The sequence below is a fragment of the Arachis ipaensis genome, chromosome B4 (assembly GCF_059453495.1).
Source record: "Arachis ipaensis isolate K30076 ecotype BB chromosome B4, ASM5945349v1, whole genome shotgun sequence".
In the NCBI taxonomy this organism is placed as follows: domain Eukaryota; kingdom Viridiplantae; phylum Streptophyta; class Magnoliopsida; order Fabales; family Fabaceae; genus Arachis; species Arachis ipaensis.
The window spans coordinates 112,685,628-112,709,891 of NC_142439.1; the positions used below are offsets into that span (position 1 = coordinate 112,685,628).

At 35.7% G+C, this 24,264-nt stretch overlaps 1 protein-coding gene across 1 annotated transcript; it reads right to left on the bottom strand.

The window, feature by feature from the left end:
- Positions 1-9,870: 9,870 nt before the first annotated feature.
- On the bottom strand, positions 9,871-15,335 carry LOC107639557 (jasmonate-induced oxygenase 2). The gene is made up of 3 exons (XM_016343094.3): positions 14,664-15,335; positions 10,651-10,984; positions 9,871-10,327 (listed from the first exon to the last, which is right to left on the bottom strand). The coding sequence occupies exons 1-3, from the start codon at positions 15,215-15,217 to the stop codon at positions 10,076-10,078; spliced, it is 1,140 nt and encodes a 379-aa protein (XP_016198580.2). The 5' UTR covers positions 15,218-15,335; the 3' UTR covers positions 9,871-10,075.
- Between the last annotated feature and the right edge of the window lie 8,929 nt (positions 15,336-24,264).

Sequence of the window (24,264 nt, forward strand, 5' to 3'; positions counted from 1 at the left end):
CAACGCATCATAATAGAAAGCCAAAAATAGATTCAAGATTCATCAAACAGAAACCAAAATCATGTAATCCAGATAAACATGAAGCAGCAACTCAAAATCATGTAATCCAGATAAACATCAAAGAGCATGTTTTCTGTGATAGAGAGGAACAGAAACATGAACAGAAATAGGAACATGAACTCAAATAGGAACAGAACCATGAACAGAAACATGCCCGCATACATGAACCGAGGTGGAAGGCAGAGTATTACCGGCGACGACGGTGGAGGTGGAGAGCTGGGCGACGACGGTGGAGGAGAGGAGCTCCGCGACAGCGATGGAGGAGAGGTGCGACGGTGGAGGTGGCGAGCTGGGCGACTACGATGGAGGAGAGGAGCTCCGCGACGGTGATAGAGGAGAGGAGCTCCGCGACGGCGATGGAGGAGAGGTGCGACGGCGATGAGGGGCTGTGGGAGGGTGAGAGGGTGAGAGTTGAGAGATACTGAGATACTGAGGGTGGTGGCTATTAGGGTTCGTGCATAGCTGATAGCCCTTTTCTTTTCTTTTTTTTTTCCCCTTCAAAACGACACCGTTTTGAAGTTTAATATGCAAACCAATAAACTGTGAAAAAACTGGACGGTTCTCCCGGTTCACCGGTTAACCGCCGGTTTGACCAGTTTTTTCACCGGTTTTTTGCCAACCGGTTTCTGACCTTACCCGGACCAGTTAGGTGATCGGTTCTCGGTTTTTCGGTTGAACCGGCTGGTCCGGTTCGGTTTTCAGAACCATGGTTCCAAGTGAGGAGGTACGCAAGTGCCGAGTGGGACAAGAAAATATTTATTACGGTATTTTATCATTATTATTATTATTATTAGAAATAAGAGACTAAACTAGAGAAATGATTTGTGTATTATTGAGTGTGATCAAAAGTATAATGTACAAGGGGTATATATAGGTATCAAAAGAATCAAAATAATAAAAGTATAGAATCCTATAATTAATATACAAATATGCTATATAAATATAAGCGATGCTAACTGATCTAAAATGATTCTAATGATTCTCTAACATCCTCCCTCAAACTCAAGTGGGAGTTAAGGACACCATCTTGAGTTTGGATAATAAAGTCCAGAAACGAGTCGGGTGATGAGCTTTCATGAAGATATCAGCAGTCTGATCCAGTGTTCCAACAGCAATGAGACAAACAGCATCAATAAGGATACGTTGCCGAACAAAGTGACAATCAATCTCAATGTGTTTGGTGCATTCATGAAAGACATCATTATGGGTAATCTGAATAGCACTGCGGTTGTCACAAAAAACATCAATAGGAGACGACTGAGGAGCACCCAAATCTTCGAGAAGCCAACGAATCGAGATAACCTCAGTAGTGGTGTCAGTGAGGGCATGGTACTCAGCTTCTGTGCTTGATCAAGCAGTGAACGTTTGCTTCTTAGCACGCCAAGAAATGAGAGCATCGCTAAGAAACAAACAGTAACCAGTAGTAGAATGACGGTCAGTGGGATCACCAGCCCAATCAGCATCGGAGTATGCCTGAAGGGATAAAGAGGAATGGGTAGAAAAATAAAGGCCATGAAATAGAGTGCCTTTCATGTAGCGAAGAACGCGAAGAACTGCCGCATAGTGAGTAGTACGAGGAGCTGACAAGAACTAGCTAAGTACATGAACTGGATAGGCGATGTCTGGTCAGGTGAAAGTTAAGTAGACGAGTCCTCCAACTAGCTGTCGATAAAGAGTAGGATTATCCAAAAACAGTGCCATCCATAGGAGTAAATCGAACATTAGGCTCAAGAGGAGTAGACTCAGTGCGACTATCTGTAATTCCGGCCCGAGCAAGAAGATCTGAAGCATATTTAGCTTGAGAGAGATAGATGCCATCATCGGTGGATATGACTTCTAGACCAAGAAAATAGCTGAGAGAACCAAGATCTTTCATCTCAAAAGTACGCTGAAGGGACGCCTTGAGATCAGAGATACCATCAGCATCATCTCCAGTAATGATCATGTCATCAACATACAGAAGTAGAAGAACAACTCCACGTTTACTTTTACGAATAAAGAGAGCGTTCTCATGAGGATTGCAAGTGAAACCAAGATTACATATGGTAGTGCTGAACTTGTCAAATCATTCACGAGGAGCTTGCTTAAGCCCATAGAGTGCCTTGCGAAGGAGACAAACTTTGCCAGAAGGACAAGGATAACCCGGAGGGGGTTTCATATAGACCTTTTGTTTCAAATCTCCATTAAGAAATGCATGCTTCACATCCATCTGACTGAGAGACAATTTTTTGACTGCAGCAATGGCAAGAAGAGCTCGAACAGATGTGAGACGAGCAACATGAGCAAAAGTCTCTTCATAGTCAATACCATACTCTTGCGTACAACCCTGAGCAACCAATCGTGCCTTATAATGGTCAATAGAACCATCAGAGCGAGTCTTGATCTTGTATACCCATCTGCTTCCCACAACTTCCCAAGTGTGTGCTTTTTCAAGTGCCTGTATTTCTTCCTACATTGCTTGTTGCCAATTTGAATTTGTAGAGGCTTCTCTGAATAACTTAGGTTCATATTGATGAAGAATAGTAGAAAAACAATGATAATCAAGAAGATGAGGAGGTGGATTTATCACCCTGGAACAGCGAGTGGAAGGAGGAGGCATGACGGTAGGAGTAGGAGGAGCGTCGTCCGGTCTGGAATCATCGGGAGATGGAGAAGGCGGAAGAACAGGAGGCTATGGAGGGTGACTCGAGATAGAACCTGTAGAATCATCACTAGGAAAAAGATCAACATTGGGGAAGGTGACTAAGTAGGAAGAATAGACTCAAAGGAGGAGAACCGAGAAAACATGTGATACTCCCAGAAGACAACATGACGAGATATATGAATACGTTTAGAGAGAGGATCCCAACAATGATAACCCTTGTGTTCAGTGCCATAACCAAGAAAACAACACATACGAGCCCGAGGTTCAAGTTTACTATGTTCATGAGACTGAAGAAGAACAAAACAGACACAACCAAAAACTCGAAGAGAACTATAATCTGGGGAGGTACGATAAAGACGCTCAAAGGGAGTAATATTACCAAGAACAGAAGAAGGGAGTCTATTGATAATATGAACAGCAGTAAGAATAGCTTCACCCCAAATACGCTCAGGACATGAAGAAGAAAGAAGCATTGCACGAACAGAGTCAAGAATATGACGGTGTTTGCGTTCAGCTCGCCCATTTTGTTGAGACGTACCAAGGCAAGAAAACTCAAACAAGGTACCCTGTTCTACAAGAAAGCTTAAGAGTTTGGAATCACGGTATTCCATAGCATTATCACGGTGAAAAACCTTAATGACCTTGGAAAACTAAGTTTTAATCATAGTGGCAAAGTTAATATAAATATGAGGTAACTCATGGTGATTGGTCATCAAATAAATCCAAGTAAACCGTGAATAATCATCAATGAAAACAATAAAGTATCTAGCTCATCCCATAGAAGTGGTGGGAGCGGGCCCCAAACATCATAGTGAATGAGATCAAAAGGAGAGCAAGCAAGAGAAGAATTATTGTGAAAGGATAAAGCAGGTTGTTTGGCAGTTTGACAAGAAATGCAATCAAAAGATTCATTAGGAACCTGACCCAAAACACCTTGAGACACAAGAGGACGCAATTTTCCTAAGGAACTGTGGGCAAGACATTGATGCCATAAGTGAAGGGTAGATGGAGAAGAAGTAGCACAGAGATTTGGTATAGGAGGAATATGAAGATTCTTGACTTCAAACAACCTTCCAACCTTACGTCCAGTCCCGATGACTTGTCCCGTCTGACGATCCTATACACGACAACCAGAGATAGAAAAAGTGACATCAAAACCCAGATCAACAAGTTGACCAACAGAAATAAGATTAAAGTTTAAGTTGGGAATAAAATAAGTATCAGGAAGATTAAGAGTCGACTGGGAGATAGAACCCTTGTGTGTTGCGTGCAAGAGGGAACCATTAGCAGTATTGACAGAAGGTCCATTTGTAGTGGTCGACAGAGACGAGAAGAGATTATGCAATGGAGACATGTGATTAAAGCATCCCGAGTCAAAATACCATTTAGAATTACCTGGAGGAGTTGAAAGAGCAGCAGGTGTATTACCAGAAAGGGAGAGAAGACACTGAAGAAGAGACGCAATATCAGATAGAGAGACAGGAGACGAGTTGAGAGGAGCAGAGGTGGTAGATTCAGGAGTAGCATCAACAGCAGAAGCAGGCGCAGGACGTGGTGGGCGAGTAGGACAGGTAGTAATCAAATGTCCCGAGAGCTTGCAATAATGACAGAACAGTTGTGAACAATGGTAGCTAATATGACCTTTCTGGTGGCATGTGCGACATTCAACAGAGGGACAGACAGAGAAGAGGTGCCTAAAACGGTTACAATTTCGACAGAATTTATCATTTTTGTGTGTGGTAGCAAAAATAGCTGACTTTTCCATAATAGCAGATACAAAGATCACGAAAGAGGAGAGAAAAACTGCAACTTGGGCGCCGAAAACAAGAAAAAGAAAGGCAAAAACGGAAAGAGATCACCAAAAAATCTTAGGGAGGGTCCTACTATGTGCCACGTCAGTTGCCACGTCGGATGACACGTCAACTGCCACGTCAGCAAGAGGGAACACATGGCGCTGCGGGATTGGATGAGCAGGACACGTCAGGGCTGATGGGGTGGGGTGCCACGCGGGCAGAGGAACAGATCGGGTCGAGAGCGCGGGTCGATCTCGGGTCGGAAAAGCAGTAGTGTGACACGTGGTAGAAGCGGAGCCGTTGATTTGGGGCGCTGATCCAACGGCGCTGGAGACGTCTAGAAGGAGAACTGCTGAACGCGGACAGGCAACTTTGAGCGGCACGTGGCAGCGCGTCTGACGACTTCCGGCAATGATTTCGGTGGCGTTGGAAAGCCTGCAACGAGAAGAAGGCAAGGGTGGCGGCAGTGATGAACCAAAGCGTCGGGAAGGAGCCAAAAACGGAGGACAAAGTACTGTCAGTGAAACAAGATAAAGGAGCTAGAAACCAATTGTTTCTGAAAAAAAAAAACAACCCAAGCTCTTGATACCATGTTAGAAACAAGAGACTAAACTAGAAAAAGAATTTGTGTATTATTGAGTGTGATCAAAAGTACAATGTACAAAGGGTATATATAGGTGCTAGAAAAATCAAAATAATAAAAGCATAGAATCCTACAATTAATATACAGATATGCTATATAAATATAAATGATGCTAACTAATCTAAAATGATTCTAATGATTCTCTAATGATTCTCTAACAATTATTATTATTATTATTATTATTATTATTATTATTATTATTATTATTATTATTATTATTATTATTATGAGAAAAAAATCAAAAAAATATTGTTATAAAACTTATTCATCTCAATTATTTTCATGTCAAATTTATTATAAAGAATTGTGTATATCTACTATCTATTATTATATTTAAAAAAGATTTGCATGATTTTAGCACACATTTTTTTCATATATATATATATATATATATATATATATAAAAGATCTTTTAATTAGAGTATTAAGTACTTATTATTTAAACTAATTTCATATTTTTTATTATTATACATCTTGATAAAGAATTTGGTGAGAACGAAAACATAAAAAAGACCTTAAAAAAAGGTCGGACATCAAATTTTTGACAAAAAATTTGGTATATTTTTAAAAAATCTTACAAATTGGGATGCAATTAGGTAGGGTAACATTGCAGAATTTAAGAACCTCAGACTCAAAATCAGATAAAAAAAAAAGTAACTCTTAATTTCGTAAAAAAACAATCATATACATATATGAAATGACGTTCTGTCCCATCAAGTCGGGAGAAACAGACCCTCTCTTCAGGGTCAGCAACCATAATTTCATAATTCCTCTCATCCTCCCAACTCAAACATAATTTATGGTGTCTACGAAAGGCTTTGGCATATTCGTTATCAATAATACAGACAGGAATAAGAATAGATAAATCTACCAATATCAAGTCGTACGAGACCTTAAAAGATATGCTGTGTATAACTGATCGAGACATACAAGCTCTATCTACAATACAACAAATAAGAAAAATGTCACAACAAAAAGCCGAAAAGTCGGGTCGCCATCAAAAGATTACAGTTCTTACATTTTCTCATACACACAAAGTATCATTACATTATCAGATACAGAAATAGTACCATCTTTTAACAGATAAAGTGGCACCATTTGAGAACAACACAAGCATGAAAATCTCAATCACCAATAGCAAATAAAGACCAGGACCAACGTAAAATTTACAAGGCTGAACCTCATTTTCAAAAACATTTTTCAATATCGATAAAAACAACAACGCCATTTAAGAAATTCAAGAATGAAAAAGCAAACAAATTTTCAATCAACAAACACAAAAGTGGCAAAACAGAACGCAAGAAACAGAACAAGAAGAAGGGTAAAAAACCAACCTGGATAGAAGAGTGCGAAAGGAAAAAGAACACTTCAACAGCAAAAACACGTACGGTCCAAAGCCTCCAATGAACGAATGAGAACACCCAAAATTTAAGATAAAGAAATCTTGAAAGAAGAACAAAGGTTGCAAAAATAATCGAGAGCAGGGAGACGAAGACGATGCAATACAAAGAAAGCGAAAAAGGAAAAAAAAAGAAAAATAAAGTATTTATAAGACATTAAAGGCAAAAGTGTCACTTTGCACCTCTCATTAATGGCGTACAAAGTTACCAAGGTAACTGAAGGAAGAACGTGTGTGATGTTATGAAAAGACTTGACGTTTCAAAAACATATCGAGTACCCAACTTACTCCAAAAAGGCGGTTTACCCAACGTAAAAGGACAAATCCACCCATGCTTGAACCTGACCTCGTAAATGCATGAACTCAAGTAAGGAGACTGTTCATATATACCCTGACCCAAAAACATAAAGTGAGACCCAATAAGAATAAAAGTCCATCCAAAAAGGTGGCCTCATCTACTTATCCGGCCCTATAAATTAAAGGTCGAACACGACAAGGGTAGTTCAATCCTACTTATCTGAATAAGTAACTACCTTCTAAGATATCTCCTGCATATCTAGAAGGGAGATCTCAACAACTTTCCTATCAAGAGGGAACGGCCATCCATCATCAAAGGTGAAACTACTTTAAAAAGGTAGTTATCTATTCTACTATAAATACACTAACACTCTCATGTATATTTTAGACTTAATCTACTAAAACCTGCTTAAAACCCTTGCTAACTTAAGTATCGAAGTCTCTTGCAGGTACTACCCCCACCTCCTCACGAAGAACCTGGATGGCTGCACCTCGGCACCAATATAAGTCGAACACTATCTCAAAAAAAGCCTGGACCTCACGTCTTGCCCCAAGAGCAACCCAGTTTCAGGAAATCTTCGGAACACTTATTTTTATTATTATTATTATTACTATTAGAAAAAAGGACAAATAGGTCATTGACCTTTTGATCCGCAGACATTTAAGTCATCGAGGATTGGAATATACATTTAAGTCCCTGACCTTTTCAAAACCTAGACATATCGATCCTTTATGTTCACTTGGGTCTGTTAGGATCTGTCAGACTCAATGGAAAAATCAAACGTGGCTCCCATGGTACCGACTTAGTTGATACGGATGCACACGTGAAAGAGTTAAAATTGAACAAATTAGACTCAGAGATCGATATGTCCAGATTTTAAAGAGGTAAAAAACTTAAATATATTTTTAAATTTTCAGAGACTTAAATATCTGCAGACCAAAAAGTCAGGATCGATTTGTCATTTTCTTTTATTATTATTATTAGAAAAAAATCAGAAAGATATTGTTATAAAACTTACTCATCTCAATTATTTTCATGTCAAATTTATTATAAAGATCGTATACATCTGCTATCTATTATTATATTTAAAAAAGATTAGCATGATTTTAGTACACATTTTTTTTCATATATATTTATATTTATAAAAAATATATAAAAAAAAGATTTTTTAATTAGGGTATTAAGTAATTTTATTTAAACTAATTTCATATTTTTTATTATTATACACCTTGATAAAAAGAAGCAAAAGTGCATATTAATTTACTGGTATATGTAAATGTTGTAATAAACTCATTCTTAACTACAATACTACTATAGTAGGGCAAAAGGAAAACATTAAAAAGATTAGTTAGGTTCTTAATATATATATATATATATATATATATATATATATATATATATATATATATATATATTGTTTTATAGAATTATTATAAGTTTGTTTTTTTATCTATAAAAATATTATTTTATTACTTCTTTTATATTTTCTTTCAAAGATACATATTTGAAATAAATAAAAAAACTATATAAACCAAATGAAAAATATATTTACATATACTAAAGAGAGATATACAACCAAAACCTTTGCCATTGAAATTAGTCTAAATTCTCATAGTGCCTCTCAAAGAAAAATTCATAGACCAGCAATTTTCAGTATTTATGGTTATTATTTAATTAGTATAAATATTAAATTATTATTTTATTAATTTATGTGTAAATTTTAAAAAATATAAATATAATTTATATTAATTTATGGGTGTAAACTATATTAATTTATATGTACAAAAATTTAATAAATATAAATATAAATTATATACTTTTTGTGTATAAAATGTCTATAAATATATGTGCAAATTGTTACTAGTTAAATGTTGGTAAAAAATAATAATATTTGCTGGCCGTTAGATAGCATTGTTCGCCTCTCAAATTTATAATGTGCATATTAATTTGGTTCTTGAAATTTTAGTTGTACTATTACTATCTCTGAGATTGAGCTCTGAATACTATAGAGTCTTTTTGATTCTTTTTCAGCAGTTACCAGCAAACAAAATGATGGGCTAACATTTTCTTATTATGCTGGACCATGATAAAACAATATAATTTGTTTCTTACATCAAAACAAAGTAGAAACGTTCAATTAAAGTATGTATACAAACTGTGTTCATACCTTCGAAGAGGGGCAACGAATAAACCATCTTTCAGGATTAGTAACCGTCAAAGATTCCAACAAGACAACATATTCACCTAGTGACATCTTCCATCCAAAATTTTCTTCTTCTTCATCTTCGAATGTAAAGCTCCTGAAAATCTGCTTCCTTCGCTTGTAGTTACTTCTCTCCTTGACATTGCTCGAATTCTATGAGATTAAATTAATTCAGGGTTCTCCTGTGGAGTAGTTCGGAACGATGGATGATTGTGCTCGAGTATGATTTTACTCTACAAAAATTGGGTTCCAACTAAGAAGAACGAAGAAAACAGTCCACGTATGCCACTCTGTTAAGGCTACATCAGACTATTTTTGACAAACGAAGCTAATCAATTGTGGGCATCTGAGGAGTTATGATCTTCCATGGTTACTTTTGTTAGCGAATTAATCTTTCATGGTTACTTATGGTGGTTTAATCTTGTTTTAATTTATCATTTTGTTTGTTAGAGTCAATTTTTTAAAAAAAAAAAAGTGGAGGGACCACTATAATATCCAAAATTCCATTTTAATAATAATAATAATAGTGCAATTGAAATCTTAAAAAACAAATTAGTATACTATATGAAAAGTTTCATATGTCACATGTTCCATGATTTTATTCATGGTGTCATTTTTTATAATCACATTCAGTGAGCTTTAGTCAGCATCCCACTAGACCTAGGCAACCTGGAAAATAGGTACATATGCTCAGCCGTGTCAGATCACACACCATTATTATTCATTGAGTCCAATTTTCTTAATTTCCCCCGCTTCTGAATTGACCAAACCAATAACTCACTTTGAGATAAGAAAGAATATACATGAAAAAGAAGGGGCGGGGGGACATGTGATTTAAACACTCCTTGTACATATCATCAACTTGTACAATTGCAACCCATCATTATCACATAACTTTAGACATCCAATAAGGATAGCAATATATATGTTTCAATTATTTAGATGCAATTAGATCCTAATTGCCATATTTTCACATTTCACATTACATATTACATAATATGATTATGATAATAATTATTGTTGGAATAATAATAATCACCTAATTGGGGAAGTCAAAGATTCAACTTGGGCCTTCCCACAAGGTCCATTCACCCTAATATAAAGTCTATATTCATCATATGTCATTGGTTGATAGAGTGCTGGCCTTTCCTTAGTCACAAGCTCTTTGGCAGGTTCAATAAGCAAATCACTTTTTGGGTTGTAAAAGAAGGCTAAGGACACACGATCTTTGTTTGAGTTCACAATAACCCTGTGCTCCACACTCTTGTATATTGCATTGCTCATCACCTGAAAAATAGTTAACACATGTCATTATATAATATATATTAGTCATTAATTAATTAAGAACTACCCACTCCTTGAAAATCTGAACCTCATCAACAATAATACATAATTATGGCAGACCTAGTGGTTGGCTGAATTTTTTTTTTTTTCAAAATGTGGGTATTTAATTTATGCAATGTAAAAATGTTTAATTTTTTTTAGAAAAATCAACAGCATAATTATTATTAGAATATATAGACCAGTATTTTTAGAATATTATTTAAAAATTTTCCATTAGTGCAGATAATGTTATTACTACTTTTCAGTGTAATTATTGTTATTGTTACCTGAATTTGGTCACCAACGTTGATGATGAAAGCATTTGGGAGAGGGTTGACAGTGATCCAATGATTTCCTTTGCGCACTTGAAGGCCGGATACAAAATCATCAGGCAGAAGGATGGTCATCCCGCCAGGGTCTGAGTGAGCTGAGAGTCCTAAGGTTAGGTCAGGTTGAGGGCATTTTGGGTAGAAATTAACCCTTAAACACCCTCCAATCTCATTCTCTCCACCAAATGCATTCATAAGGTAATCCTCTTTTAGGCCTAGGTTTCTTGACATCAACTCCAGCATCCTTCCTCCTAGCTTCACCACTTCTTCTCCATATTCCGATATTACTTTCCTGTTGTCAGTTACCAATTCAACTTAAATGTACGTGCAACTAACCATGATTTAACTATAGTGGAAACACACATTGCAGTGTTGATAACTTAGAATTGTTAGTTGAAAATTTAGTCAAATATTAAATTATTTAACGGTTTTTAAATATCAACTTTCACGTGAAGTTGAATTTTCATCTTTAACTAATCATTAACATTTTAGTGTAATCGAGTGAAACATTAGCTAATATCGCTTCAAATATAAGGAAAATTAAAAATAAAAAGGTATTTATTATTTAACATTTCTCTATTTTTTTTTATGATAATAATTATGAGGTAATGAGGTCCCGGTCAACATTGTCCAAAATATAACTATGTTGCTCGTGATCAGCTTAGAAGAGGTAGTTAAGAGAAAACTATAAATTAAATTAGTGGGTTCCTTTTGTACGTGAAGAGACAGAAAGACAGAGAGAGATATAAAAGGTGAACCAAGTAGTTTGTACTGGTATATAATTTAAGAAAAGTTCCAAGTATTCCAAAAATATCATTATTTCAATCATTTTATATATGAAATTTTTTTTAGCCAAGAGTGAAATTGAACGAAAAATGAAGACTTTTACTTTATTTAAAAAGAACATATGTATTGGCAGAGGTATATTTAATGTAAATAAAAATCTTTTGAGATAAAATTTAAAAAAATAAAATTTATGAATATTTCTAAAATTTTAATTTTAATTTTAGTTTTATATATATAATTATCCTGAAAAAGTAATTTTTACTCTTTACCAAAATTTTCATCTTTACTATATATATATATATATATATATATAATCTGAAATCAACTATTAAAAATATTAAAATATTAATATTTTTGAATACTTAAAAAATTTGTTTATAATTTACTTACAATTGGCCTTTATGTATAGTTTATTGCAATATCCTTGATAAGGAACCCATGCAAAATTATTTTTTATGATAGTAGATCTGGTATTTAATCAGAAAATTAAGTGCTTTAAAGTTTTACAAGTGTGTGGTACAATGCAAAAAATACTTTAGCAAATTTACTTTATTATTAAAAAGAAAAACAGATCATCGCTTTCACTTTTTTAATTGAAAATAAAACAAAAATCACTCTTAGATATTTCATTTTAACTTTTTTTTTTAAAAAAAAAAAACACAGATCGCTTCTAACAATTTTATAATTTTTTTGCAAGATGCCCCAATATTTTGGTAAAATTCAAAAATGGCCAATATTTTTTAATTTCACAAAAAAGCTTTCCATATATAAAAAATTTTGCCAACAAACCTAAGGTTTAATTATGTGCAAAAAAAAAAAAAAAAACATTTAATACCTAAGGCATAGCATGATAAACTTGTATCAATCGATATAAATTTTGCATGTGGATAACACAAAAATTTTCATTAAAATATAAAAATTTTATTACATTAGATCTACTAATATATATATATATATATAATAGATTTTAGTAAAATTTTCCTCACAAAGGAAAAGCATGAAGTGTTTTTTTCTTTTTTATATAGATTTTAGTAATTTGTAAAAGCTGGCTTTGTCAAATGCGAGAGGCCATAGAGAGAGAAGAAAGCGCGTCACGTTTTACATGTGGGGTTTGGCCTTTGGAGTGTACATGATGTACCTACATGCTTATTTATGCTTATTCGAAGTTGTTGAAGAAGCGTTAGTTACCCAAACCCAACTCACCCAAGTGGTAGGTTTATGAGTCTCCAAAGCTGAACGTGTCAAAAAGCTTCTTTTAAGTTCATTTAATTAATTAATTAATTGTGAACTATCCACTTCATATGTGACACGACTTTTTCCAACACCCTCAAATTTGACAGTTCCAAACCCTTTCATTTTAATTACGAATAGGATAAGGTTTTTCCTTAGAAAACATGTTAACTTTATCAGTTTGACTAACAAGTGCTCTAAAATTATTTATTCAGGTGTTTGATATAAAATTTTTTATTAAAAATGTGTAATTTTTAGTACATTATTTAACGAAAAAGATTTAAAAGTTTTTACTGTAAATAAACAAATAATGCTCTACAAAAACATGTGTTAGTGAAATTCTAAAATTATTAAAATAAAACATTTGGGTTAAAAAACAAAAATATTATGCGCACATAAAAAATCAGCCACTAAATTAATAATTATATATTTTTATATAACTATATATATATTGTTTAATTTGTTTTTAGTGTGAATTTTATGTTTACCATGCATTATATATGAGTGATGATTTGATGGTTATTTTTTTTGTACATGTAATATGTTTGGTTAAAAAGATAAAAAAAAAATTATCTATTTAATGCATTTAGTGAATAAGTTTTTTAAGACTACTACTTTTCACCATTAATAACTTTAACGAGTGTTTTTAGTGATATTTTTAATTCATACTTAGATAATAATAAGTATCCTATGAAGAAACTTTGCTTTACTAAAATTTTTAATATAAATTCTACTTAAAAATCTTAGAAAGTTTAAATTTGTTATATATAAAACTAAATCTTTATGTACTAACGCTTTATTCATAAAACTAGAATTCGTGATCTAGTCAAAGGGACAAACATATATCCAATCTGTTGAACTTTTGGAACTTTATTTATCCTCTTTTTTCACATGCTCAATTTATGTTACGTATACCTACAACTCCCCAACCTCGTTATAAGAAATTAACATAACTATGAGAAAGCCACCTTATTAATTGGTTGGTAAACAATATTAAATAGAAACAAATATTAAGTATATTTACAAACACATCTATATCATACCAAACAAGGAAAAATTAGTAAATAACTTGCAAGAAAGATAGAGTTTTTAACATAAGCATTATTAAAATTATTATTTATTATGTGAAGATGCATTTTCTGAAGATAAACATAATTTTAATATATAAATAACATACTTATTTTTTTTCTAACTTATATTTGATCGTTGGTTCAAAAGAAAGTAAGGAAGAGAATACAAGGAAAAAGAAAAGTTACCAAATAAAATTAAAAAAAACTTTAGTTAGATAAATAAATAAACAATTCCATGCATGTTTGGACATAAAAACGTGTTTATCATTCTTAAGGAATTATATATCTACAAGAGAAATAATTATATGGTTATATAGAACACCAAGTTAGATATGTTCTAAACTAATTACAAAAACTTTTTAATTTTATTTATGCTAGGATACCCCTCAATTATTAACTATAATATCATTCTAGAAATTAAATAGAAGAATAATATTGTACGTCGTCTAACCTAATATTTCATAATCACCCAACATGTTTTCTTATCTACAATAAATTAAATATGATGACAGCCTCTTTAATTATGATGGTAATATTACTTGCTGTTAGAGAAGTCAGAAAGGTGCTAAAGTGATATTTATGTTAAGAATATATGTAATATAATTTTCAGTAACCTGCTAAGTATAAAAAAAAATAGTTATTCGTATATAATATATATTAAAATATAAAATATATATTATACATAATAATTTATTTAGTAATTATTAGTATTTTTAGTGGTGTGCGATTACATATAATGATAGATGTGAAATTATTCTCTTTTTGTACTAGTTAAATATTGACTAAATTTTAATAAAAGTGTTGCCTTCTAAAATTTCTGTGATAATAATAATTAAGAAAAGAAAGAAATATGATATCATGATCATACATGCATTATTGTCATACCTGAGGGACAACGGAAGTGTAGGCCACTTGTCTTGGTTCCTAAGTGAAGGAGGCATGTAATGGAGGAAGAAGTAGTCACTCCAATCCAAAATGGCACCCTTACTCACACCCAAACGGCTCCCATAACCCTCGTAGGTGTTAGGAGAATTGGCATACTCCTCCTTCAGCTCATATGGTTGGTCGAAGAACTCGCGCCACAGCTCCCTTGCGTTCCTCATCAGCTCATGGCTAACACCATGGTTCACCACCTGGAAGAAACCCCACTCCCGACACGCCTCAGCAACGCGTTGGAGAGTTTCTTCCCGGAGGGCAATATCCTCCCCAGAGGATAGAGACTGAAGGTCGATCACAGGGATGTTCATATTTACATCACTGTGATCGTCCTCAGTCTGAGAGACTTGTGGGTAGGCCATAGAAGTGGTGTTGGTATTGGTATTGGTAGGTCTCTGTGAGCGCGGCTTGACGTAACGGGATGGGATAGAGCTTAAGCCACTTTCAGCTAAGGCTTGGACACGAACCACTGGTTCAGGCCATGCTTGGCAACTCATCATCATTTTTTTTAAATAAAACTAATTAAAAAGAAGAACAAAGATAAGGAGGGATTAGAGAGGGAGAGTAAGTGATAACTTAAAGTGTGTTGTTATTGCATATAGTATACATATAGTAGTGTGATTTGTAGAGCAAAGTTAGAGGGCTATATATATAGAGAGATAGCCATGATTTTCGGCGCCGTGATGAAATTGAGTTGCTTATGTTGGTTATTGTGGTCATAAACCCATCATATTCTATACGTCTTTTTTTTTTTTCTTTAAAACAAAAAATTAAGCACGTGTTAATTTATTTGTTTTATTATGGTGATAGATTATGTCGACCAGCAGTAATACAGTGATCCAAAAACATTAAACAATAAGCAAACTGTTTTCGCCGGAAGGCCAGGGTTGGATATATAAATATACAATGAATAGTAGTTTCTACATATATACGTATATAAGTGTATAATTGATTGATTATTATATGAATTATATATTGACTAATAATTCGCTCCTTTTTATTGTTTTCTTTTTCCCACACCAAATATATATGTCGTACACAACAGGAAATATAAAAATTAATCTAAATATGTAGAGTTAACAATATTTAAGTTTTAGATTTTTCATATAAAAATTTTAGTTTAATTATTTTAAATTTTTTTTATAATTTTGATTACTAAATTTTCAATTAACTTTTTATTACAGTTTAAAATTTTTAATCAACGTCATTTACATAGTGTGAAAAAATTGTAACATTTTTTTTAGCTCCATCAACGTGCCATTATATTAAAGCCATAATAAATAAAATATTTTACAGTATATTAGAAAAATAATAATTTAAAATTATTTTATTTAATTTAATATTTATAATTTTATATATAAAATATTTATATATTACATCAAATATTATTTAATTATTCTATTAACAATTAAAATATAAAATAATATAATTTTAGATTATTTTAAACTGATTTTTTATTATTTACTTAAATTTTTTATAAACTAATTACTTGATGTGAGGTGTCTTGATGAATACTTGATGTGCGTGTTGGGTGCAATATTTCACATTCATGATTTTACTCACATCTTTCTAAACCATAACGGAGACACACTACAAGACAGGCAGAATATAGCGGCCAAAACTTATTAGCCATTTATCTAACCGCCACAAATAACGAAGATAATAGTAGTTGACATTAGAACACTTTTATGTGCCGCAAAATTTAATTGATTAGCGGTTATTTCGTGAGGAACTGCCGCTAGTCATGACACTTTATTATAATTTATTCAATTTCCTACATTTTCTAACTAATAACCCCTACGGCAGAAATTAAACCCTCGAACTGAGAGTAGTAGCACGTGAAACCCCTATTATTTACTCCACCGTGTGCTTCTATTGCTCATTGACGTTAGGATTTTTGCTAGTAAAAAATTTTATAAAAATAGTCGCGTTGTAGATATAGTTTCTAAACCAACAGAAATCCCTTCGTACAAACGTTTTGGTTGTCACAAGTAACAAACCCCTTTAAAATTGATAACCGAAGTATTTAAACCTCGGGTCGTCTTCTCAAGAAACTGCAGGGAAGTATGTTCTTATTATTGGTTATGAAGATTGTAAATCGGGATTTTGAAGATGGGGAACAAGTAATTTAAATTGTAATTAAAATAAGTAAAAGACTATAAAGTAAATAAATAACTGTAAAACACACTTTTGGCAAGGTATGAGAAATTAGAAGTCCTATCCTAGTTATCCTTATCAATGATGATGAAAATTGAATCTTAATTCCACTTAGTTAACCTTTACTAGAGCAAGGGAAGGTCAAGTGACTAATTAGTTTGATCTTTAAATTCTAGTTAATTCCTAGAAAAAGATTGGTATTATTGAAGTTCAATTCAATTAGTAAAGATAACAATTATTGATCACGTTGAGTTTGATAACTCCTGAGTTACTGATTTCTTAACCAAGACCAAAAGGAAAAAAGTAAATCTACTGGAATAAAAATGTCTTCAGATTGGAAGCAACAGTAACATAAATAAAAGAGAGCAATAATAAACTGAAATACCTCAAATAACATTAATTCAAAGAGTAATCTGTAACATAGAAGAATTCATAAACTAAATTGAGAAGATAAATAAAAAGGAATGTTGAACCTGATAAAAAGAGATAATCCTGAAAGCAAAAGAAATCCTAATTCTAAATCCTAAAAGAGAGAGGAGAGAACCTCTCCCTCAAAACTACATCTAATTCATGAATACTAACTAATTGGAGACTCCCTTTTGAATGGATGCATTCCCCCACTTCATAACCTCTGATATGTGCCTTCTGGACTTGGATTTGGGCCAAAAAGGGCTTCAGAAATCGCTGGGAGCGTTTTCTGTACTTTCTGGTGCGTGACCTCTGTTACGCATCCGCGTGGGTCACGCGGTCGCGTCATTTGGAGTTTTTCTTGTCACGCGGTCGCTTCAGTCATGCGTCTGCGTCAATCACGCGGTCGCGTCAATGCCATTTCGCGCTGACATGCGGCCACGTCGTCCATGCGATCGCGTCGCTGCCAGTTTCTTCAAAAACTCCATTTTGTGCTTTCTTTCCATTTTTGTATGTTCCCTTTCCATCCTTTAAGTCATTCCTGCCTTAGAAGATCTGAAACTACTCAACACACGAATCACGGCATCGAATGGAAGTAAAGGGTAATTAAAATAATTATTTTTAAAGCATAGGAAACATGTTTTTCACATACATCACATAATAAGGAAGGAAAAGTAAAACCATACAATTAACATGAATAAGTGGGTGAAGGATTGAATAAATCACTCAAATTGAGCACAATATATATAATAAAATATGGGTTTATCAACCTCCCCACACTTAAATAATAGCATGTCCTCATGCTAAATCCAAGACAAAGAGTAAGGTAAGGTCAAAGTGGTGGAATCTCATGCAATGCAATCTATTCTAAATGCAACTACCTAAATGAATCATGCAATTCTAATTTGTTATTCCCTTGCGTATAAAGCTTACATGTAGTTGAATTAATTCACATTCTCAAGGAATCTTATATATATAGCCAAACCTTAGATAGTGATAAAGTACCTTTAGAATTGAGATGGAAGAGAAAAACATTTTACAATTTTGCAAGACAATTAATAATTTAAGCAGAGATATATGTTGATGAGCTATTGAACCCTCACTGGATTTTGTGTTTACTCTCTAGTCACTCAGTGTTTATTGGGTTAATCACTCTATTCTTCTTTTTATCCTTGCTGTCTATAACTTTGTTCTTCATCTAACCAATCAACAATTATAGAATATAGGTATACAAAAATTATGAGGTCTTTAATTAAGGTTGTAATGGGGCCAAGGTAAAGGTAAGGGTATGTGTATAAGGCTAAGTGAGCTAATTAAGTGAATCCTTGATTAGTCTAAGATCTCACCTAACATACATATTTTGTAAAGCAAAGCTTCTTTACCTATTTTCCCATATTTTTTTCCACTTTTTATGTTACATGCTCATATTTTAATTTTTATTTATTTTTATCCCATGTGCATCGCTTTTTGTATTTGGGGAATTCTTTTGTATCCCCTTTATTCAAATACTGAAAAATAATTTTTTTTAAATGCACATGGTAATTAAATTATTTTGATTTCCTTCCCAAAACTTTTAAAAATAAAAATTTTTATTCTTTTTAACTTTCTACCCTTTTGTTTCTATCATCCATGTTCCCATAAGGTTCCCACACTTACACAATACACAATTTCTATCTTAAGCTAACCAAGGATTCAACTTGGGATTTTTATTTTGTTTTTCTGCTTAAGGCTAGTAATGTGGTTATAAAACAAGAGGGGGTTTAAAGGCTCAAGGGGGCTAACAAGGGTGATGTAAAAGGTAAGCTAATTTGGGAATAGTGAGCTAGAATCAAACAATGGCCTCAATCACTTTCTTGGTATGTATCTATATTCTATAATCGGACATATAGATTAAAACAAAGTAAAGAACACCAGAATAAATAAGAAGGGCGGAACACACAGGAATAAAATATTATGGTTTAAATGTAACCATGCAATTAAGCTCAAAACTCACAGGCTGTGTGTTCTCTAACTCAAAAATCATATATCAGTTATATATGTCAAGCAAGTAAAATTAAGAGTTCCCATTATTCTCAATGTAAATCTTAAGGTGGCTTTAAAGTTCTAGTGTTTCTCCTTGATGAAATGTTGTTAACTAACTAACATGTAATGCTATATATACAAGGTGTGGGTTATTTTTATTCTATTAAAGTCTCTAGTTTACTTCCTTTTTATATTTTTTTAATTTAAACTAAGTTATCTTATGCTAAAAAGGGTAAACTATACTATTAATCCACATTTTCTATAACTAATAAGTTAGAATTGCAACTAAACTAAATGGCTAAAATATGAACTAAAGTGCAACATGCAGAAATATAGTAAAAATACATGAAAATAGCAATGTATAAGTACTGAGAAAATAAAAATAAAAATAAAGAGAAAAATACAGAAAAATAATAAAGTAAAAAGAGTCTGTAGTGGTTCACCAAAAAATATACGCCAGAGATGGCGACCTCCCCACACTTAATATGAAGCATCGTCCCTGATGGTCACTCAAGCAGGGTGTGAAGGGGTGTCCTCACTGGAAGGATGGGTAGCTGGAGTCTCTGTGGTGGTCGTCTGAGGATCTGCCTGCTGCAGAGGAGGTGCTGACTGAATAGGAACCTCTGGGTCTGCAACCTGAATCTGATGCAAGGCCTCCTGTTGGGGCGCAGCCTGCGCCGTGCCTGCTTGTGCAGCCTCTCTCTGTAGATGGGTCTCCGCCTCGTGATCATCCGCCTCCTCCTCAGATGGCTCTGATGGGGTGTCAGGCTCGGAGGGGATGTCGCTGCCAGAACGGATCATCAGCTTCAGGTGCTCATAGTGTCGCTTGCTGCGACGCTCAGATCTCTCGTGTCGCCGCTGGTTGTGGCACTCCATCTGGTCTAGTTGCTGAAACAGGCGGTGCACTAAGTGATAAACTGGCTCTGAGGCAGTGGAGGTGCAGTGGTGGTAGCAAGGGTAGCTGTAGAGGAAGAGGGGCCGGCAGATGGTGTGGCTGTCTCATCAGTAGGAGTGAGGAATGGAGGTATGTAGCCCAAAGCCAGAAAGTTCCTGCTGTGAGGGATAATTTTCTTGCATTCTGCAGCAGGTGGCTTCTCATCAGCATCCTCCCAAGGTACGTCAGCTCGACGGCCAAGCTGTGTAATTAGATATGGAAAGGGGAGAGTGCCTCGGACGTGGACCCTGGCCATGTAGTACCGAATGAAGCGTGGCAGGTACAGGTCCTTACCCTCCATCACACACCATAGGAGGGTGATCATAGCGGCAGGTAGCTCCGTCTCGTGAGTACTCGGCATAATAAAGTTGCTTAGGATCTGATGCCATAGCCGAGCCTCATCGTTCAAGTAAGCCCGCTTGATTCCCTTAGGCATGGTGTTCTGACCCATGACCCATGGAACAGTCGGGTCAAGGGCTATCCTTGCCTTGACGGCATCCCAGTCAAACTTCATGAAGCGCATGTCCTCCTCAGCCTTTTGATAACCATCTGGCTGATCGGATTTAGGCAGGAGCTTCAGAACATCCTCAATGGCCTCTTTAGTGACCAGTATCTGCTTCCCTCTTAGGTTTACTCCATCTAGGAAAGTTTTGAAGTAATTGCAGTAAAATTCCCTTACCCAAGATGCATTAACCTCAGTCAGGTTTCTCTCCAAGAAGAACCAGCCTCTTTGTTTGATCTAACCAGAGGTGTATTGCTGGAGTTCTTCTGGGATCTTCAGAGTCCTCTCCAGGTACAGGTTCCTGGAGGTTGCAAACACCGGATACTTCAGCTTGCAGTATCGGTTTGCAAACTTAATGGGATCAGTAGCAGGGAGTAGTTGGTCAGCCTTCTCCTGCGGGGTAAAGTGTTTCTCCCGCCAGGAGTCATCATGCATGATGTCCAGGATGGACATGGAGGATTCTCCTCTTTTTCGTTTGCCAGTTGTTGCATTTCCCTTTCCTTTTATTTGGGTGTCAGACATCCTGAAAAACAGAAAACTAGGATATAATAAAAATAGGAAAACAAGTATGCAAATCACAAAATAAGCATATAGTGGCAAAGGAGCAGTGGAGTAATGAAAATGAGTTAAGTAAATGTGCATTAAGGATTGAATAGGAGTTAAAAGTCCGAGAAGAAAAATTAACAATCCAAAATGTATTAAAAATCATGTTAATTAGGAAAAATTATCATCATGCCTTGGTTAGAAGGTTAAAGAGAATAGTGAAAAACCAGAAGAGATGTTTTGAAAGGTTAGGTTGGTTAGGAATGAAAAAAGAGTGTAGGAAGTTAAAATTAGTGAATTAGTAAAAAGTGGGTTAGAGTAAGTGGCATGATGATCATTTTCTAAGTAACAAACATTCTCAATTAGAAGCTACAGTTAACTCATATCCAAACAAGGGAATCAGGTTGATGATGAATCAAAAATTGGGAGCTAAACATCAAAAATGCAGATTATGAGCCAGGAAATAAAAAAGAATAAGAAAGCTTGCCTTGGTATTCATGAATTGGATTGGTAAAAGCAGAGTAAAGCAGAGTTCAAAGTGCCAAAACCAAGACATGAATGAAAACAAAATAGTTTACAGAAAATTGGGCAGCATTCCGGCTAAAATTGGATGTTCCCGGAAAATAAACAATATGCAGGACAGTTCATATGAATTAAAACAAACTGCAATTAGATATAATTAACGTGAACAAGAAAGAACATTTGCAATAGCAGCATGAACAGTAAGAATAGCATATGAACAATACTAACATCACAGCAACAGCAGAATTGCAAAAATTATAAAACAAGAAGCACGAACAGCGCAATTAATCAGGCCTAAGTCCACTAACCACATCCTAGGCTACCTAACCACCTAGAATCCACTACAACATGCATATCTAACTAGCCTAATGATGAACATAAATAGAAAAATATGTAATTAACGGAGAATTGAAAGAAGGGTGGCGTTCAGCGAAACCTGGTAGGCGGATGAATAAAAGTGGGGCAGAGAGATGACTGGGGAATGGTGGTGGTGGCGGCTGACACGGTGGTTGAGGGTGGCGCGGCGGTGTCGTCTGTTCGGAGGCAGGGGGTATCGGGTAGGGAATGGGGGTAGGGGATAAGGGGGAAGGAAGGGAAGGGGACGTGGGTGGTGGAAAGTGGTGCGGCGGTGATGGCGGCACGGTGGGGGTGGTGGTCGCGGCGGGGGGCAGTAGTGGTGGAGGGAAGAAGATGAGAGAAGAAGAAGAAAGAGGGAGAAAGGAGAAGGGGGTGGCGTTGCGGTGGGGCTGGGTGGTTGACGGTGGTGCGGTGGCGTAGGATGGCGCGGCGGGGGGCAGCAGTGGTGGAGGAGCAGCAAGGGTTGCAGAGAAGAAAGGAAGGAGAATGGGTTGGGGGGAGGGCGCGATGGGGTAGGGTTCGCGTCACAAGGGGTTAATAAATTTGAATCCACGCGATCGCGTGGGACACGCGGTCGCGTGGCTGGGGTGGAATGGGGGTTGACGCGATCGTGTGAGTGAATGGGTAAAAGGATGAATGACGCGGTTGCGTGAGGCATGCGACCGTGTCGCTGGAAATTGTGGTAAACGCGCAATTCCAGCGTCGTTTCAGCACAACTCTCTGTCTCCTTTGGGGTGTTGTGCAATCCAGGCGACGCGATCGCGTTGCTCACGCTGTCGCGTGGGATTGGTGTTGTGCAGGTGACGCGATCGCGTCAGGGACGCGACCGCGTGGGTCATTTGTGCGAAACGCGCAACAACCGCACGATTCTAGCCCAACTTTCTGGGCGTTGGATCCTTACGCTGATTTCCAGGTCACGCGGCCGCGTGAATGATGTGGACGCGTGGGAAGTGTTTTTCGCAATTGACGCGATCGCATGAGTGATGCGGTCGCGTCGTACGCCTTCTCTCATTTTTTTTATGTAGGTATGCAATTATGCAGTATGCAATGCGAATGAATAATATTCAGGTTCAATTGAAAAGGAAAACAAAAATAAATAACACGAAATAAAACTGAAAAAGAAACGACCATACCATGGTGGGTTGTCTCCCACCTAGCACTTTTAGTTAAAGTCCTTAAGTTGGACATTGGATGAGCTTCCTGTTATGGCGGCTTGCGCTTAAATTCGTCCAGAAATCTCCACCAATGCTTGGAATGCCAACAGCCTCCGGGGTCCCAAACTAGGCATGTAAAGCTTCTGAGTATCTTCAAGCAGATTGTCAGGCTCCCGGGGTGACGAATGTCAGAATAGATTCCAGGATCCCAAACCTTGCTTTTAAATTTGCCTTCGTCTTGATCTATATTTTTCCATCCGGGCGGTTTAGAAAGTAGATTTTCACCAAGATGACCAAACGTTTTTCGAGATTCATTCGGTTGATCATGATGCCAATCCGTGCACTTCGAATTGAAGCGTGGAACCTTATTGAACCTTGTGCACCAGCTCTGAGTGCGAGCCATTTCCCTCTTACTCTTAAAGCCGCAGAGAGCTCTAAGCTGGCCATCTGTTTCAAGCAAACCATATTCAAGTGGGAAAATAAAGCTAAAGGGTAAGGATTGTACCCACTTGAAGCTTGTATTGGGTGGTAATGGCATTGGGATAGGTGTTTCCAGTGGTTCTGTAAGTTCTACTCCCTTGTGCTCTTCGATGAATTTCTTCACTTCCTTGCAGACTTCTTCAATTGCATCCATGTCCTGATCGAAGCCTTCTATGTCTTCCTCGTCGCTTAAGTCATAAACGGGAGGTTGAGAGAAATCTACCTCTGCATCATCTTCGTATTCACTTGGGGAAGATTCTTCGATCTCAGAGAATTCACTTGCTGATGCAAGTTCATTACTGGGAGAACTTGATTTGAGATTATCATCATCAAGAAAACTTGCTTCTTGAATTATTTCATCTAGTTCTTCATAAAATACTTGCTTTGGGAGTTGTGCACTATCCTCCTTAGCAACAATTGTAACGTTTTTGACAGAATTCTCCATAACTCTGGATTCCTATGGAAGTTCAG